This window comes from Meira miltonrushii (assembly GCF_003144205.1).
Source record: "Meira miltonrushii strain MCA 3882 unplaced genomic scaffold FA14scaffold_3, whole genome shotgun sequence".
Classification (NCBI taxonomy): Eukaryota; Fungi; Basidiomycota; class Exobasidiomycetes; order Exobasidiales; family Brachybasidiaceae; genus Meira; species Meira miltonrushii.
Window position 1 is genome coordinate 2,885,372 of NW_020289945.1, and position 18,675 is coordinate 2,904,046.

Consider the following 18,675-nt stretch of genomic DNA (forward strand, 5'->3'; position numbering starts at 1 on the left):
TCAACAATTGTGATGCCGTGATCAGCTTTGTATATTTTGATCGGGTTCTTGATCTTTACCATTTTTTTCTGCTTCCTTTTTGGCGGCCTTCCTCTTATAATATTGTTGTAAAGCACGATCCCTGTACTTTTGCGGGTTGCTTAGATATCTTTTCTTTTGTCGGATTTCATTTTTTTGGAAGAACTTGAGATCTTCCGGAGTGGATATATTAAGTTCTTTTCTCTGTTGAATTCTGGCTCTATGTTCTCTTGAATATTGCCGTCTTTTCTCCTTCCTCGCCTCCCAATCTGCTTTATCAATTTCTGACACTTTTGCCAATTCCTTCTTTTGTGCATCACGTATTCTACGCACGGTACAGCGATAAATTGAATTATACTCTTTCGAACCCTTTTGATGGCCAAGTCCGTCTAAGATCTGTCTTGCTTGATAAGCAGGAGAAGTTTTATCAAATTTACTTTTTCTCTTAAACACTGTCCTCTGTGTATTTGGCCGTTGAGATAGAGCACTGCGATTATCCGGACTGTTCTCCGGCGATGGTGATCGATTTAAATCGATACTCTTTGCTCTATCTGCTCGTTTCGCAGTGAAGCCAAGCTCGCAGAACGATAAGCACAATATAAGTGTAAATAAAATTGTTGACCACATCATGTTCGGCAATCAAAAAATTTTGAAGACAGACATAAACGGAAGCAAAAAATTGTTTTCAAAAGTGTCATATCTTTATTCTAAAGTTTGCATTGCGTTTTATATTCTATCCATCCGCCCCCTGCGAATGCAATGGCTGTGAACTAAAAGCCACGAATATCTAGCATAGTGATCTCACCACCTTTTCTTTCCAACGGCTCATGCACTCGGACTTGTCGGTTGAGATTGCGCCGGAGAATCCTTTGGCTTAGATATTTTGCGTCTCTTGGCTGCCTTGTCTCTTGCATTTTGTGGATCATTTCGATATGCTTTTCTGTGCCTCTCGTTTGCTTTCTCTCTTGACAATTCAGGATTACGCCAATATCTTTTTAGACCTCCTTCACGACTTTTTTCGAAATAACGTATATCGGCTTCTGTCATTTGTCCAGCTTCTTTTCTTTCGTAAATTCGTTTTCTATATGTCCGTGACTTCTCTACCATCTTCTCTTTAAAAGCTTTCAACTGTGTCTCTGGGTCTCCTTTTTTAGGATCATAGATCTTAGAACCAAGACTTTTACGAATTTTATAATAATGATGTTTGTATATTTGTTCGTACTCCTGTGATCCTATTTCATGACCTGAAGCCCTTGCAATTGCAATTGCTTGTTTGCCAACCTCAGTTCTAGGTCCCTGTAGTTTCTTCTTCTTCTTTTTCGAGTTTGGAACTTTTATTAATCTTTGGGGAGTGTGTAAGGTAGCGGGAGGGTTTGGTTCCACCATTTCGTTGGGCTCGGGAGATGGTGTTCTGTTCAGATCAATCTCTTTCCCGTAAGCCTTGAAGTAGTCTGCAGGCATCAGACGCCAGAAAAGTAGTATGATACCAACAGTATGCAAGATATGCATTTTCTATCGTCTCATTAAAAGAAGGATGAGGAGGTTTTTCGTGAAGGTTTTGTAAGATTACTTACATCATATACAAAAACACAAGAATGCACTCGGGGCTCGATTCGTGAGATGCTGTGCTGTTGTTATACATTTACGCCACTGCAGATCGAAATCTCGTCAAAAACCAAGATGATGAATCTTTATTTGTCATCAGCTGGCTTTTCTTTGTTAGCTTTTTCTTTTTGTTCTGCCAATCTGGCTCTTTTCCTCTCCCGTGCATCTGCATTCCTTTTTCTTTTGTATTCGGGATTTTTCCTGTTTTTTTCTCTTTGCCATTTTGCGCATCGTTCGTAATACCACTCGTCAGCCGGTGTAAGTGTGCCAGCACGCCTACGTTCTGCTCTTGCTTTATTTGCTTTTGCGATACTTTCATTCTTACGTTGCTTTTCTTGTTTTAAAGCCAATTTGGGATCTGCAACTCTTCCTTCGAAAAATTGCTCTTTTTGTTGTCTTCTAATCGAGTGGTAATGATGAAAATAGACTTTTTTGTATTCTTTAGAGCCTTTGGGATAGCCTGAAGCTATTGCTATTGCACTCGCTTGAATTCCTGGTGCTCGTGAGCTTCTTTTAAGTTCTGTAATATCCTTCCTTGTCGGATTTGACTGAGCGGCTGGAGCTTGCGGAGTCTGTTCTTCTGGAGGTTCAGGAGAAGGTGTTCGATTCAGGTCGAAGACGGCAACTATCGTTTGCAAATTTAGGAAGATTAGGAAGATCGAGCAGAATCTGTTCGTATACATCATTTCTACCGAATGTATGTCACATGAAAGAGAGAAAGAAAGGTAAATTGTTACAACTTTGCTATTCGAGATGATTGAAACTCTTAGAAATATGCAAAAAGCGGTGTATTCGGGGGTAACATATTATTCGTTTGCGTGGCTTTCGTCAACCGGTTTTGATTCTTTTTCTACAGGCTTGAGCCGCTCTTTCAAAGCTTTCACTTTCAGACGAAATCTTCTACCACGCTCTTTACAGGCTTGGGGATCCTTTTTATAAAGTTCCCTTGCCCTTTTATTTGACATTTCATAGTATCTTCTATCGGCAGATGTCATATTTCCGGTCCTCTTTCGCTCTTGTAAAGCCCTGTTAAATCTGGTTGTAGAACGTCTTTGACCTTCTTTATGCATTTTGGCACTTAGTTCAGGATCTTTCGTCATGCCTTCGTAGAATTTTGAACCTTGTTCTTTACGTAATTTGAAATAGTGTGAATCGTATACTTTCTTGTATTCCTTTGAATTTCTTGGGTGTCCTGTCATATTCGCAAGCATTCTAGCTTTGTACGCAGGTGAGTTTGGGTCATTTTTATCCTTTCGTTTCTTTATGATAAAATTCGCTGGAAGTTCTTTTTTGGTCGGTATGCGTTCTTCAGGCTGCTCTTGTGGTGATTCGGGCCTGGGAAGTCTATTCAGGTCAATTCCCTTTACCGGAATACACTGAACATGCGCAAAAAGAAAGAGAAGTACGGTCATTGATGTGGCAAATTGCATTTTTGAGAAAGCTGATGGCGCTTTTGGAAGCAGCTTAGAGTGCTTCTGCTTTGTAAATGAGCCAAATATATCCAACCAAAAGCTGAATGTTCGCTTGAACTTTCAGAAGCTTTTTATGACCTTTCCTACTTAGAAGAAGAGAGAAATACAGTGTACGATGGATCTTTGTCCATGGAAAAGATGCTTATACGTCCTAATGGTATGACGAATATCACAAGGCTGTACAGCATGTACTTCGGCGTCCAACCCTTGAAAGTGCGATATTCTTCTTGCCTTGCCCCGACGAAAAAACCTAACGGCGAACTCTCAATCTTACCAGAACATTTCTCCGATAGCTAGATAAGAAATGTTTACAATTAATAAATACAGTAGTTGGTATGAGTAACATGCGAACGAACGAACGAATGAATGTGATGATGGTGCTATAAAGATACATTTTAGTGAGTGTGTGAGTGTGTGAATTTTGAATGAATGTGCCGTGTGGTTGTGCTGTATGCGACAAGGAGAGAGAAAGAGAGTGTGCGTGTGTGTGTATGTTATGGTGACTATGCTACAGAATAACGTTAAAAGAAGAAGACGAAAAATCCTTCAAGCACGATTGGCGGCCGAAGCAGCAGCAATTCCTCTACCGAACCTTCTTCCGATCGAATGAGCTAATTCTTCAGCAGACATTGCTCCTCGTTTGATAGGGGAAGAAGTGGCGGTATCAGAAGAACTTGATGGACTGCCAGCATGCAATGTGCTTCCGGATGAGGAAGATGGTGTTTTAGCAGTCTTGTTTGCATCTGTTTCTGATGTCTTTCTACCGTGCAAGCTGGTTTGTGATTTGGAAGAATTGCTACGCATGTAGGACAACAAAGCAGATGCTCCACTACCACTGCTTCCACTGCTGCGTACGGAAGAAGATGTTGCAGAGATGACAGAGTGGGAGGCGGAGTTGTTGGAGATGTTGCTTGCCACTGATGCACGTCTTGAGCCATCACTATGTTTGCGTGCATGTGATAAGGATGACACTCTTTCGGGGCTTGTAGGTAAAGCAATGCTTGTAACATGCTCCCTGCTTGGCTTAGATTCCGATCCGTTTCTCACATGAATTTGAGCAACAGGTGCTGCCACATCACTAGACGAAGATGGTGTCATAGAAGAAGTCGTGTTTGCTCTAGGCCTCCCATGAATTGCTTTACCGTGCAAGACAGCTTTACTGTCAGGCGATCTTTGACTTGATTTGTTGCCTTGCGTTTGCGAAACATTTGACAAAGCTTCAGAAGCAGTAAAGATGTTTGCAACGTGTGGAACGCTGCCAAAACGACGTCCGTCATGAGCGCGTGGAGTCTTGATCTGGGCAGTTGGAGGTGCAGATTTACTCTTATCTTCTGCCCACCCACCTACAACAGCTCGAATGGTTGCCAATTGATCTTCCGTTCCTGCATTGTTGATTATATTATGTTCAGAGATTGGATCAGCGTCGTAATATACCGAATTTACATGACCGTCACGGTGCATGATGATCGGCCCACTGTTTGGTAAATTGTTAAATTTTGAAACTGGTGTTTGTGGAACGGAAGAGATGCTGGAAGAGATATCCGAATCAGATGCTGCAGAACTGACGGATTCACGGTTGATATGGAAAGAACTTGATCCGGTCGTCGAAACGGAAGCAGCGGAAGAAGTTGACGAATTGTTCATCATATTACGTCTATGTGAAGTCTCATTGGTCAGCTTCAAAGGCTGTACATGTGGTCGTACTGGCCTTTGATCCATTGAACTTTGACTACGAGCAGGCATGTTGACCGATTGCACAGGCGACAATGCCCTGTTATCCCTCTCTTCCCATTGATCAAAATGAGACATCAAAGGAGTACCGAGCGACAACTGCAAAGATCCTGTATCCTGGCTGGTGGCACGACTCATATCGATAGGCCTATGCAAGGCCTGTTGACTGCTTGTCACATTGTGGCTTGCAGTACGTGCCATTTCCATAGAATGTTGAGCGTTATGCGATCGAACGTTGGAAGAAGAGTTCATGCGATTTTCTGATTTTGCCCAATCAGGTAATCTGGGTACAGGATGACCATCTAAAGTCATCTCGCCATAAGTTGGAGAGATTGGTCCTGCTGCTGGTAGGGAAGGTTGTCTTTGCATACGTTTACGCATTGTCAAAGAGTCTTCACTGCGTCTGCTGCGCAACAATGGCTGTGCAGGTGGTGGCATCATTGCATGACGAGGAGAAGCAGGTTGAAGTTCCAAAGCATCATGAAAGACAGGTGATGGCGTAAGAGGAAGTGGGAATCTTTGGAAATCCGACGGCCTTGGAGTTACGTTGGCATTGTGACTTCCGAGTGAACCTACATTTGGTACTTGCAGAGTATTGCCGGGAGGTGATAATGATTGCTGCTTTGCCATTGCATTTGGATTTGGATTGCTTGATGGAATTGGGCTGATGATGGACGTGAAGTCAAGGAAATGAGTTTTGGCTGCATTTGGGGACATTGGTTCGGATTCACATCCTTCATCGATGCTGCCAACTCTTTGCATATTGCTTGCAGAAAGAGAAGGAGCTCTTCCTTTGTGATGATGACCGTAACCTTGCATTTGTTGTGAATGACGTGCAACACTCTTTTGCGAAAGCTTTCTGAAGGTAGCATCTAACCATCTCTGATGAGCGGCTTCACTATCTTCTGTTGTTGGCATATTTGCTACTTTTGCAAGAGCAGCACGATGTTGACGGTCAAATTCGTTACCATAACAGCAGGTAAAAGATTCATCCAACCCTGAATCATCATCGTCATCTTGCGCTTTCAAATCGGCATTAGAAGCCTTTCTGGAAGAACTACTTTTTCCAAAGCTTGAAAGTGGCGTAGTTGAACGACCCAACTCTTTCAAATCTTTCTTACTTGATTTAGATCGAAGTGATCGCGTTGAATCTGCTGATTCTGTGCGAGCCATATCGATCGACGGTCTACTGGAAAGGTCGAAATACGATCGTTGAGGAGATAGAAGAGCATTGCCCCGTGGCAAAGCAGGCGAAGCCATTGGTGAAGATTGTACAGAAGCTGCAGTAGCGTTTAAAGCGGCAATTTTTGCTGTAGATATAGAAGGTTTTCTCTTTCCGTTGTTTGGTGCATTTGTTGAATCAACGAGTGGTAGTGACCCAGTTGATGCGTTTGATCTTTGCAATGATGGCCGATAAAGACCAGTTGGATCCATCATTGTTTAGGTTTTTCCATGAAGGTGGTGAAGAACAAAGAACAAGAGATCAAGCGAACAGGGTTTGAATCGGGTTCAATAAAATTTGACAAGGAACAAAGACAAGTACGCAAGAACCTCCTTGTCAACGGAAGCAGTGAATAAGCGTGTTAAAGCCTGAAAGACGAGTGACATGTACGAAATGATGGCATACATTTAGTGTAATGCATTAAGCAAACGCTTTGATCGAATGCACCCTGGGGGAAAGTGCAATGAATGAGATATTTAATTGATGATGTCTGTTCTCGATGCTCATCAGTTTGTGCATAAATTGAATTATGGCAAGCTTTGACCTCTCCCACGCCCAATCTTTGATAAAATTGAATTTAGTACCGGCCAATTGTTTGATCTGACCCCTTTCGATTCTAATTTACTCCCCGAAAACCAGACAGAGCATTGCAAAGGTATGCAGGTCCAACACTTTATGTGCAATTATGCTTCACATTCAACAGCCGCTACTCTTTTATTATTCATACAGGAGGGGCCCCCCTTTTAATTTGCATCTTGGGCCTGTTTTTCTCTTCTCGAAAGGCGCAAGGTCCCAACGCTCTCTTGCTGTGGGCGTGAGGGAAGGACGCATGCATTGATGCACAGCAGTACACAATGATGAAATTAAACACGCACTACACGCACACTCGCACACACGCTTATGCAAACACAGCCGTACAGCTAATTTGCGTTGCGCCACCCCCTTTTTTCTTCGGTAAGAATCCTAATTCATCCTTTTTTTTGCTAAAGAAGCAGAACCTGGCATAATAAGATAAACTAAGGCAGGGAAACAATATACGTTCAAGATAGAGTATTCTCACTGTCGGCATCTTGAATCCTACTACCGATCAAAATAGTTTGCTTTCCATCAAGATCGGTGATCTGAAATAGGCTATTCTCTTTACTAAACGATTTAGCCACTTGCGAAATTCATGAATCGAATCAAAGTCTTGGATGAACAATAGTCATTGCCATGCAATCATTACTACCGCCTCACTTGAATGACATCGAAATGAGCTGATCATACGACCATGAATCTGACTGTCGGACATTCTATTCCGGTATATGCTGTCTCATAAGCTTAACGGTCCCGGCTTCTATATGGAGTGAAAGAATCCGTATTTACATCCCTCACTCGTCTTGATAGAATCCGAGTAAGCCAAAATCGAATGAATGCTAATTCATGTAAAACTTTAATCAGCCGCAAGTGGCGCTTGTTGATGGCCCCTTACTGTCCGTTCTTTGGTTGTCTGTGATGAAAACCGCCGACCCCTTACTTCTCTGTCAAGAACAACAGAATTTACGCGTTTACGCGTCAATACGCGTGTTGGAAAAACCACCCTACAGCTCGGCCGATCGATACAACCAAGTCGGCACTAACGGAACAAGGATGGATTTGCAAAACACTGCACGTGCTTTTCTTGGGCCGATGAGACCGAACCAAGAACCAACCTCGGCTTTGGAATGTTAAAAATGGGCAACGCGCGCGTATGTCTCTTTGCCTTTCACGCTTATAGTTGGGTGCCCGCCTGCCTGACGTTCAAGCTTTCAAAACCGTCAAATGCGCTTCGCCCGACATTTTACTAAAAGCGTATGCGGGGAATGGGTTAAGATCAGACTGACTATGTTTAAAGCCATATAAGCAGTCTAGTACCCTTCAAAGCTCCACTCACCGAACCGTGCACACAAATCAATTTCATTTCTTTGTTGTACACTGACTGTATGCCTTCTCACGCACTCACACACACATTTCTACCCGGCTGCTTTTCCGACAAGGCCGGGTGACCATTGGAATACATACGTCAATGATTAAATTCTTAGCAGCTTTTCTCAAGTAAAAAAGGTGGAGTCCAGTCTTCGGCCTGAGCGGAAGTGCGTAACAACAAAAGAGTAACGGCTATTGCTTTGGAGTGATACTCTTGTTCAACCACAATCCTTCCTTCTGATCCTCATATAAACCACCACCATCTACAGAGGATAATCTCTTTTTACAAATCATTCCTCTTTACTATAACAACATCTAAAAACACATAATGTCTGGCGTTGACGGAGTTCGTATTGCAGGTAAGTAGTTCATCATCACTTTCATCCTCATCGAACAGGTCACTGACTCTCCCTTAACCACCCCACAGGCCGTCTTGAAGGCGATCATAACAAAGTATTGACACCAGAAGTCGCTGCCTTCTTGGCTGTCTTGCACAGAAACTTTGACGAAACCCGTCAAAAGTTACTTAATAACCGTGCTTTACGTCAATCAAGATTTGACGGAGGCGCTCTTCCAGACTTTTTGCCTGAGACCCGTCACATTCGTGAAAATACAACATGGAAAGCAGCACCACCTGCTCCAGGTTTGCGTGACCGTAGAGTTGAAATCACTGGACCTGTCGATAAAAAGATGGTGATCAATGCTTTGAATTCGGGTGCATACACTTACATGGCCGATTTTGAAGATTCGAATTGTCCTACTTGGGCAAACAATTTGGACGGTCAAGTTAACTTGAGTCAAGCCATTCATCGTAACATCGATTTCACACAAAAAGATACCGGAAAATCATACAAATTGAAACCTCTAGGAGAGACTGCCACTTTGATCGTCCGTCCTCGTGGTTGGCACTTGAACGAAGAACATTTCGTCGTTGATGGAAAGCCAATCTCTGGTGGATTGTTCGATTTCGGTATCTACTTCTTCAACAATGCAAAGAAGCTTGTTGAGACCGGTTACGGACCATACTTCTACTTGCCAAAGATGGAATCTCATTTGGAAGCTCGTCTTTGGAATGACGTTTTCAACTTGGCACAAGATTACATCAAAATCCCCCGTGGTACAATCCGTGGTACCGTTTTGATTGAAACAATCACTGCCGTTTTCGAAATGGACGAAATCATTTACGAATTGCGTGATCACTCTTCTGGTTTGAACTGTGGTCGTTGGGATTACATTTTCTCATTCATCAAACGTCAACGTTACAACAAAGGTGCAATCTTGCCCGATCGTGCCGATGTTACAATGACCGTTCCATTCATGAACTCATATGTTGATTTGTTGATTCAAACATGTCACAAGCGTGGTGTTGCAGCAATCGGTGGTATGGCTGCTCAAATCCCAATCAAGAATGATGAAAAGGCAAATGCAGCAGCAATGGACAAAGTTCGTGCTGATAAACAACGTGAAGTTTCAAAAGGTCACGATGGTACATGGGTTGCTCACCCTGCCCTTGTGCAAATCGCTTTGGAAGTTTTCAACAAAGGAATGTTGGGACCAAATCAATACCATGTCCGTCGTGAAGAAGTTCGCGTTTCCGCTTTGGACTTGCTCAACTCTTCCGTTAACGGAAAGATTACAGAAGCAGGTGCAAGAGCAAATGTGACTGCATTGTTGGGTTATTGCACAAACTGGTTGAACGGTGTTGGATGTGTTCCAATTGCAAACGCAATGGAAGATGCAGCAACAGGTGAAATTAGTCGTTTGATGTTATGGCAATGGCGTTATCATAACCAAAAGACTGCCGAAGGTACACCAATCACTGCTGAATTCATTGATCGTTTGGTTGATGATGAAGGTAGCAAATTGCAAAAATTGGGAAGTCGTTCAGTCGATATCGCAAAGAGATTTATCAAAGAAGATGTTCGTTCAAACGCTCCTGCCGAATTCTTAACTTCTTCTTTGTACAGCTTCTTGCCTCATGACCGTGCTCCAGCCCGTATTTGATGTGTTTGTTTTTGTTATATTCTCTTAATTTATCTCTCATCAGCGACAATGAAAAATATTGTTAATCTATTTACAGTGTGTTTTCATTCTTATTCACCATAGTCTTTAATTTTAAATGGCATTCAACGGAAGAATTTTTTCAATCTTTCGATTCATAGTACACAAATATATAATAAATAAATAAAATCAAGTTAAAAGAGTGAGGGAGGAGGAATGAAGTGATTTGCATGGTAATTGCAAGCCTTTTATAAAGCCTCTTTCGCGGGAGCAAAGAACTTTGTCTTGATCGTGTCAAGACTATGATCCAATTTGTTCATATTTCCAAACACGCGCATTGAAATCTCCAGAACCACTTGCCAATAATCCACCAGCTGGACTTAGATGGATCGCAATCACGCTATTCTTGTGTCCTTGCAAGACCAATTGTGCTTGTGCCGTTCTTGGGTCCCAGAATTGTACGCCGCGATCTTTTGATCCTGATGCGATCCACATACCATCAGGCGAACAAGAAACGGACAGGACATAATCTTTATGACCCAAAAAGGTCGTTGCGCAAACAGCATTATGCATCTTTTCTTCATCTGGCACGTTTTGATCAAGTGCATGAATCGTTCCCGAAAGATCCCACATCTTCAATGTCTTATCCAGACTTCCACTAATCAATGAACGTCCATCAGGTGCAAAGCTGACACTGTAAATGCTATCTTTGTGACCACGAAGTTTTTCTAGTGGCTGACCTGTTCTTGCATCCCAAACACGAACAAGGGTATCCAATGCACCTGCTGCCACCAATCGGCTATCAGAGCTGATGCTGACGCTAGTCACACCCGCTTCGCTTGGCCCTTGTTCTTGTCCAGGAGACGTATAGAGGGTGTGCAACAATTGTCCACTGTCCACATCCCAGATTCGTACAGTCTTATCTCCACTTCCACTTGCAATTATACGACCATCGCGAGAGAAGTCCAAAGAGTAAATCTCTTGCTTGTGTCCTGTGAATAGATGCTTGACCTTCTTTGTCGCAATATTCCACAATCGAATTTGTCTGTCTTCGGCTCCAGTTGCCAAGAATCTTCCACAAGGTGAAAAACAGACTGATCGGATGTACAAATCTCCTTTGTGGTTTGGCGGTTGATCGGACAAAACACAAGTCTTTGCTCCTGTTTTGGTATCGTAAATTTGCGCACTTTTATTACATCCTGTTGCCAAAAACTTTCCATCAGGTGAGAAACGAACGCAACAAACAACACTTTCGTGCATCAAAGTGTGAACCAAGCTGACATCCAATTGTCTCTTGACCTTGGGGTTGAAGATTGCCCACCAATCGCTTCCTTCTTTCTTCAAGTCCTTTGGTACATCTTCAGGATCGAGTTCGCTCAAATTTGCAAGGCTGTTGTTTCCTGCCGCTGCATTAGGAGCAGGCGAGGGCTCATGATCGCGTGAAGGGTATGGATAAGCACTTCCTTCTTTCTTGGACGATGCTGCTGGTCTTCCGCCATCACGGTCTCTCTCCATTCCAGGACTAGGGGGTGCATATCGTCCATCACGTTCACGCTCGTCAGGTCTAGGACGTTTACCACCTGGTCCTTCGGCGGAATTAGGGCCACGCTCACGTTCATATCCATTGCGGTATGCTCCTGGTGGAGCACCAAAAGCAGGAGGAGGACCGCCAGCCTTTGAGCCACCTGGAGCCAATTGAGGTGGACCAGAAGTGGATGTTGGCAAATGAGGAGGTGCAGTTGCTCCACCACCACCACCTTGACTTTCTGGACCGCGTGAATCAAGCATATGTCGTAGTCTTTTAATTTCTTCTTCGTATTGTTGTGACATTGCAGTGTGCCGAGATTCGAGATCCATGATATGTTGTTGCATTAATTGCACTTCGCTGATTTGTTGTCCGATTCTACTGTCCAATTCATCACGCTGTCCTTTCAAAGTGCTGGTTTCTCCACTGATGAGATCGAATTCATGACGAACAAAGTCCAACAAATCTGCTAATCGTGCTGCCGAAGCTGAAGATGCACCTCCTGCACCTGCACCGCCAGGTCCAACAGGTTGAGCAGAACCAGGGCCCGCATTTGGACCACCACCAGGACCGCCGGGTGCCATTGGAGGGCCACCATTCGAACCTGAAGCTGGATTAGGACCTGCACCTGGAGGAGGTGGTGGACCTGATCCCGAAGCACCACCGGATGGGACGAGTGATCGATGATTTCCATACATTTTGGATGACATCGAAAGGGTGTGTTTTGCGCGGGTTTTTGATCTTCGCGTCAATAAATGCTAGTTAATTTTTAAGCTTTGGCTGGGATTGTCGAACCAAAGTTGAATATACACTTTACCGATCAAAGTATATTGTATGCGATCACCACCGTCGTTTTCTAGTGATCGATTGTGATTTTGATTCCCGTCAATGCGCGCGCAAGGCCGTGCGTATGAAGATGACGTGCGACGGATATGGAATAAAGGTAACAAAGAAAGATGGAAGGGGGAGTGGATGTGAATGAATGAATTACAGTTGATGCGTTCGTGCGTAAGTGCAGTTTTGACGCGGCATGCTTTTGCTTTGCCTCTTTCTGTGTGTGTGCATGCAGAGCCTGAGCCACAAAAAATCCTGGGCCGCAATTTGGATTTTCGTTGATCTTGCAAGGCATTTAATGTAAAGCATACACACTAGCTTGCTTGATGCACTACTACGTACACAGCACTCGCATAAGAAACCCGTATAGTCTTATTTTATCGGCTAATTGTTGCCCATTCTACACGCGTGTCTTATTTCCCCGACAATTGATGGAATACATCATAGCCAATAGAGTTTTGCGTGTCAGACAGGAAGATCAAGGTGAAGAGCAAGCATACGTGACAGGAACATTGTGTCTCGGCGTGTGAGGCGCTGATCGATAGAGGGAGCCATAGACTGTACATACAATGTGACATGTCTTTCTCTTCATAATTGATAACATTCATATGAGTGATACTTGTAGCTATAACACTAAAGTCTCTCGACTGAGAGTCTTATTAGAAGACCTCCAGCCGAGTATCGGTGTATAGAGTGTGCTGCGCTGCACAGCTCAGCGCAGGATTCTCAATTCAACTACATAAGCCTAAGCAAAAAGGCACACCGAACTTTAACAGCTGGCGAGCTAAGCAATTTCACGCCCTGGAAGGTTTTAGTGCAAGGCGCAGGCTTTATACAATCTTCCAAGGGAACAACAACAACACAGGCGTAGAGCCGTAATTAGCCTTTACACGTAGATACATACGTCGTGTACAATTGTGATGGGTGTGTGCATGTGTGTGTGTGTGTGTGTTTGTAAAGCATATCTTCGTTCGTGCGACATTTGATCAAATAGCTTTCACCCTACGATCACTATATTTAACCGTCATCTCAATCATCTCTTTTTCGAGGTGGAAGTGCTTGGAATCTTTGGAATCGTTGGGTTTTGCTTTTGCGGTGATTTGAAGTAAATCTCTTTCTGTCTTTCCTTCTTCTTCTTTGCAAAAGATGGCTTCAAATCAACCTCCTCCCAATCTACCGCCTGGTTGGGTACAACAGTATGACGCAAATGCAGGCAGATTCGTATTCATTGAAACTGCTACCGGTCGTACAAGCTGGCAACCACCAACTGCTGCTTCTCCCCCCAGACCAACACATCCTCAAGGTCAAGCAAGAATGTCAATGCCGCCAATGCAAGGTCCACCTGTTATGCGTCAATCATTAGCTGCTCAAGGAGCTCCACAATTTGGAGCACCTGCCAATCCACCGCCACAAATGAACAGTCCTGCTGTTTCTCCTCCACCAACAACAACGGGTGCTTCCAAAAGAAGAGCTTACCCAACAGCCCACATGGCAGCAAACAGTATAAGCTTCAGCGGAGGTTTCGATCCTGGTGCTCAATATAACGCAGGTGCTAATCCAGCTGTTGGACTAGATGCTCAAAATGCCAATTCACAGTTGTTCACACCTGGTGCTCCTGAACCAAATGCTGCTGCTGCACCCGCACAACCCGCTCAATTTCAACCTCAGCCTACTCCTCCATCAAACCCTTATGGTCATCAACATGCTCCTTCCGCCGCACCTGCAATGGGAGGATATGGTCAAAATGGAGCATCATCTTTCAATCAAATGGCAAACCAATTCCAAGGCATGGGCATAGGAGGCGCAAAGGGCAACCCTTTGGTCACTGTCAATCTGTCCAACGCACAGCCCAATTTGGCCGATTTAGAGCGACCTCCGCCAGAGATCAGACTACCACCAAATGCCAGCGTTTCCACCAACCCAAAAGCAAACGCAGACCCTTCTTATCAGAGATGCACATTGAACGCCATCCCAACTACTTCCTCTTTATTGACCAAATCAAGATTGCCCCTAGGTTTGGTTCTGTCACCTTACCGCTCGGTTCGTGAGGAAGATGGTGATGAGCCCGTGCCTGTTGTTACGGATACCGTCATTGCTCGTTGTCGTAGATGTAGAACGTACATCAATCCTTACGTTCAATTCATTGAAAATGGTAACAGATGGAAATGTTGTATGTGTAATATCTCAAACGAGGTTCCGCAATTGTTTGATTGGGATCAAGAAAAGAATCAACCAGCCGATCGATGGTCAAGACCTGAGCTGAATCACAGCGTTGTAGAGTTCATCGCTCCTCGCGAATATATGGTGCGTCCACCTCAACCTCCTGTTTACGTATTCTTGATCGATGTCTCTGTAGCTGGAATTGCATCAGGAATGGCTGCTACAGCTGCACGTACAATTTTGGAATCTCTTGATCGCCTACCAAATTCTGACAATCGAACAAAGGTTGCCTTGATTGGTGTTGATGCAAGCTTGCATTTCTTCTGCTTGCCTGCTGGAGTTTCTGAGCCGGAAATGTTGGTGGTCAGTGATTTGGACGATGTTTTCCTACCCAAGCCTAACGATATCCTCGTCAATCTATCCGAATCAAGAGCAGGGTTCGAGGCTTTACTCACTCGTTTGGGAGATATGTTCAAAGACAATACTTCTTCTGGATCCGCCATGGGAGCTGCATTGCAAGCTGCTTACAAACTTATCTCACCTATTGGAGGTAAGATTATCACCTTGACTGCATCTTTGCCAAATGTCGGACCTGGTGCATTGAAGGTGCGTGAGGACCCAAAGCTACTGGGAACATCAAAAGAGAGCACACTATTGGGAGCAGCTTCTACCTTTTACAAAACATTCCCGATCGATTGTTCGCGCAGTCAAGTATCCGTGGATATGTTCTTGTTTGCATCAGGTTATGCAGACGTAGCAACTTTGAGCTGCTTGCCTCGTTATACTGGTGGTCAGACATACTTCTACAAGGGATTCAGTGCAGCACGATCAGAGGATGCGCTTAAGTTTGCTCACGAATTTGGAGCAGTGCTAGCAAGTCCGATCAGTTACGAAGCAGTTTTGCGTCTACGTTGCACAAAAGGTCTTCGTGCAACTCAATTTTACGGAAACTTCTTTGTTCGTTCAACAGATCTTTTGGCATTGCCTGCTGTTCCTTTGGATCAAAACTACGCAATTGAATGCGAGATTGAAGAAACGATTAATGCGCCATTTGTCGTTTTCCAATCTGTCGTCTTGCACAGTACAAGCTATGGGGAGCGTAGAATTCGTGTGGTAAATCTTGCGTTGCCAACGACCAGCAGTATGTCAGAAGTTTACTCGAGCGCTGATCAAGTTGCCATTGCATCATTGTTGGCCAGCAAAGCAGTCGAACGCAGTATTCACGCCCGTTTGGAAGATGCTCGTGATGCATTGATGAACAAAGCGGTTGACATCTTCTCGACGTACAAGAGCACAATGACGAGTGCAGGAACTGGACCGAGTCCACAACTCAGTATTTCCAACAATATGGCATTGTTACCATTGCTTGTTCTTGGTTTGATGAAGAATGTGGCTCTGCGATCGAGTGCACAAATTCCATCAGATTTGCGTTCGTACGCTCAAGCATTGTTGACGACAATGCCAAGTCAACAATTGGTTCCTTACCTCGTTCCAAACTTGTATGCATTGCATAGTATGTCACCCGAAGCAGGAACGCGACCAGAAGGAGGAGCATTGGTGATGCCTCAAAAGTTGAACTTATCATCCGAACACTTTGAACGATATGGACTGTATATCATCGAGAACGGTCAATCGATCTTCCTGTGGTTGGGTAGAGATGCAGTGCCGCAACTTTGCGTTGACGTGTTTGATGCTCCAACCTATTCTGCCGTTCAAGGAGGAAAGACTACATTGCCCAAATTGGAGAACAGTATGAACCAACGTGTAAATGCGATCGTTGAACATATTCAAACATCAAGACGTGGTGTTTATAGACCGGACGTGTATGTTGTCAAGGAGGATGGCGAACCAAGCTTGCGTTTATGGGCATTATCGATGTTGATCTTGGACAGATATGAACAAACACCAAGTTATCAACAATTGTTGGGCATGTTGAGAGATCGGGTGAATGGAGGATCATAGACATATGCTCACACAATAACACAAAAATACCACACCCTTTCTTCCATGTTCACACATTCTTTTTCTTCAGTCATCTTGCTCCTCTTTCTTGAAAGCCACTCCCAAAAAAGCAAGGTTGAATTGTTCTCTAGATTCACGAAAAAGCATACCTTATAATGAGATAAAATCACTGTCAAATTCTGCCTGATGCATTTCTTGATGACACATTCTACTATATACAATATTAATACAACAATACTCTCCGATTTATAACACATCCCCATCTAATTCTCCGTTTCCGACTTGTTCTAACCAGCGATACCAGATACGCTGTAAAGCTCTACCCCCGTCAACTTCCTCTTCTGTGCGGGCATGAGAAGGTGTTTGCGTTCCAGACGCAGATTGACTGTTTCTTCCACTGTTACCCGCAGACCTATCCATATTGGCAGCCGGACCACCAAGCCAAATAGAATTCGTACTTCCTGCATTCATATTTGCAAAGTAACGTTGTAATGGTGTAGTGCTGGAAAGCTTTCGTTGACAAACAAGATCGCGTAATGCTTCCCATTCTTCTACTACTTCATCATCGTCTTCTTCGTTTTCACTGTCTTCGCTATTTTGAACGTTGTTGGCACTTGGCTTTTCTAATGCATGCAAAAGTGATGTAAGTGCTCTCGTTTGCAACTCAACCCCTGAAAGAGGGTGTATTGAGGTACTATTGGCCCGTGAAGAATCCACATAAAAGCTTCCTGGTTTGACAGTCTTCATCACTTCAGTCACATCATCTTCGCCATCTCCGTTTTGAGCATCTGGCGTGCCTGCGAGTACCGCCTTTCCCTCTGAGTCAAAGCTCTCAGGGTACTTTAAATTTTCTACAATTTTCTTGAATGTGGCAGCTAAGGCAGCTGCCCGTCCTTGTGAAGTTGTTGTACAGATTGTTCGCAATTTATCATTGATGCGTGCTTTCTCCGGTAATGCAGTTCCGTTGATCGAAAGCGCTTCCATCAATCTTTCTTGCTGTTCAACGATCAAATCTTGCGTAGCCGCTTCTGTATCTCCAACAAAATCAATTCCAATCGATACGGCAGCTTCTCCACTAATACTTGCTAACAAATCTCTTCCTCTTGGTGAAAGGATACGAAGCAGAACGCTTACATCTCTTGTTACATCTGCTTTTGCACGTGGATTTGTCCAAAAGAATTTTCGTAATCCGTTCATTTGACGAATCTCATCAATTTCTTCAACGGCTAATGTTGTATCAACAACTTCTAATCTTTGAATTGTAGATCGAAAGATTGGAGCGGAAAAGTTTCCCAGAAAACTATGTGGGTTGATACACAATAACGTTTGAGGTTTAGAAGCTGTTCCGAACCCAGTTGCTGATTGAGGTGTCACAAAGCCTCCGTCCAAGGCAAGGTGACGTAATCGACGACAGCTTCGTAAGATTTCTCGAGCGATTGCTTGTACTCTTTTTTGACGTTGTTCGAATGCGACATCACTTGTGGGAGGTGCCAAAACTGTGATAAGATCCGAATCTGAATGACCAGGTGCGATCCATAATGAGTTCACTTTACGGGCAATACGAGGTTGTGTCTTGATCAGCTTAAGGAAGACTTCCATAGCGCGAACAGAGAATAAAGAGACACAACTATATGCACCTGCTTCAACGGTAGAATTGAACTCTTTGGAGATCAAAAGTGAATTCACAGCACATGAAGGTGATAAAGTGGCATAATGTGTTAATATTTGCATCACCACATCGATAGGTACCCGATGAGATACGTTGCTGGATGCATACTTGATCGTATTGCTGCTTTGGGGAGGCGTTTGCGTTCCTTTTGCCTTTTCTTGGCCTCCCTTTGCCATTGTGATCGTATGTGGAGCAGTGCGGGGATGGCCATTCATCTTGACTGCTAGCCACGATCAGAAATTGGAGCTTTGCTATTGCCAATTGATGTGGAAGAATGTAAAGAAGTCACCTCATACTTTGATATCTTTTTGTAGATTTGGCATCAATAGCGGACGTAGAATGGGGATCAAAAATGATGAAATGGGGAGAGTTTAAGGAAGCACACACGAGCATGACAAGTCGGATTTCGGATATTAGCGCCAGAAAGAATTCATGCAAAACACAAAGAGTGTGTCCATGCGCTTCTTCTTCTTCTTCTGGGCTTCAAGGGCCAGCTCGCACGAAGCATCAAAAGCTATAAGCGTAAGCGTGT

General features: G+C 43.8%; 9 protein-coding genes across 9 annotated transcripts; 2 read left to right on the forward strand and 7 right to left on the reverse strand.

The window, feature by feature from the left end:
* Positions 1 to 21: 21 nt before the first annotated feature.
* Positions 22 to 645, reverse strand: FA14DRAFT_157005 (uncharacterized protein; the record flags this gene model as incomplete). The annotated part of the gene is made up of 1 exon (XM_025497868.1): positions 22 to 645. The coding sequence occupies one exon, from the start codon at positions 643 to 645 to the stop codon at positions 22 to 24; it is 624 nt and encodes a 207-aa protein (XP_025354641.1).
* A 198-nt stretch (positions 646 to 843) lies between these two features.
* Positions 844 to 1,479, reverse strand: FA14DRAFT_180964 (uncharacterized protein; the record flags this gene model as incomplete). Its single annotated transcript, XM_025501048.1, has 1 exon — positions 844 to 1,479. The coding sequence occupies one exon, from the start codon at positions 1,477 to 1,479 to the stop codon at positions 844 to 846; it is 636 nt and encodes a 211-aa protein (XP_025354642.1).
* A 230-nt stretch (positions 1,480 to 1,709) lies between these two features.
* FA14DRAFT_180965 (uncharacterized protein) lies at positions 1,710 to 2,306 on the reverse strand (the record flags this gene model as incomplete). The annotated part of the gene is made up of 1 exon (XM_025501049.1): positions 1,710 to 2,306. The coding sequence occupies one exon, from the start codon at positions 2,304 to 2,306 to the stop codon at positions 1,710 to 1,712; it is 597 nt and encodes a 198-aa protein (XP_025354643.1).
* A 22-nt stretch (positions 2,307 to 2,328) lies between these two features.
* FA14DRAFT_161766 (uncharacterized protein) lies at positions 2,329 to 3,098 on the reverse strand. Its single transcript, XM_025499284.1, has one exon. It carries the CDS (start codon positions 3,051 to 3,053, stop codon positions 2,430 to 2,432), a length of 624 nt encoding a protein of 207 aa, XP_025354644.1. The 5' UTR covers positions 3,054 to 3,098; the 3' UTR covers positions 2,329 to 2,429.
* A 543-nt stretch (positions 3,099 to 3,641) lies between these two features.
* Positions 3,642 to 6,263, reverse strand: FA14DRAFT_157008 (uncharacterized protein; the record flags this gene model as incomplete). Its single annotated transcript, XM_025497869.1, has 1 exon — positions 3,642 to 6,263. One exon carries the CDS (start codon positions 6,261 to 6,263, stop codon positions 3,642 to 3,644), a length of 2,622 nt encoding a protein of 873 aa, XP_025354645.1.
* A 1,725-nt stretch (positions 6,264 to 7,988) lies between these two features.
* On the forward strand, positions 7,989 to 10,145 carry FA14DRAFT_71557 (putative malate synthase, glyoxysomal). Its single transcript, XM_025502750.1, has 3 exons — positions 7,989 to 8,159; positions 8,262 to 8,351; positions 8,420 to 10,145. The coding sequence occupies exons 2-3, from the start codon at positions 8,321 to 8,323 to the stop codon at positions 9,994 to 9,996; spliced, it is 1,608 nt and encodes a 535-aa protein (XP_025354646.1). The 5' UTR covers positions 7,989 to 8,159; positions 8,262 to 8,320; the 3' UTR covers positions 9,997 to 10,145.
* Positions 10,146 to 10,293: 148 nt separating this feature from the next.
* FA14DRAFT_168580 (WD40 repeat-like protein) lies at positions 10,294 to 12,228 on the reverse strand (the record flags this gene model as incomplete). The annotated part of the gene is made up of 2 exons (XM_025500147.1): positions 10,294 to 12,026; positions 12,147 to 12,228. 2 exons carry the CDS (start codon positions 12,226 to 12,228, stop codon positions 10,294 to 10,296), a joined length of 1,815 nt encoding a protein of 604 aa, XP_025354647.1.
* A 1,110-nt stretch (positions 12,229 to 13,338) lies between these two features.
* On the forward strand, positions 13,339 to 16,651 carry FA14DRAFT_161768 (protein transport protein SEC24). The gene has a single exon (XM_025499285.1). It carries the CDS (start codon positions 13,499 to 13,501, stop codon positions 16,472 to 16,474), a length of 2,976 nt encoding a protein of 991 aa, XP_025354648.1. The 5' UTR covers positions 13,339 to 13,498; the 3' UTR covers positions 16,475 to 16,651.
* Positions 16,642 to 18,501, reverse strand: FA14DRAFT_161769 (uncharacterized protein). The gene has a single exon (XM_025499286.1). The coding sequence runs from the start codon at positions 18,317 to 18,319 to the stop codon at positions 16,721 to 16,723; it is 1,599 nt and encodes a 532-aa protein (XP_025354649.1). The 5' UTR covers positions 18,320 to 18,501; the 3' UTR covers positions 16,642 to 16,720.
* Between the last annotated feature and the right edge of the window lie 174 nt (positions 18,502 to 18,675).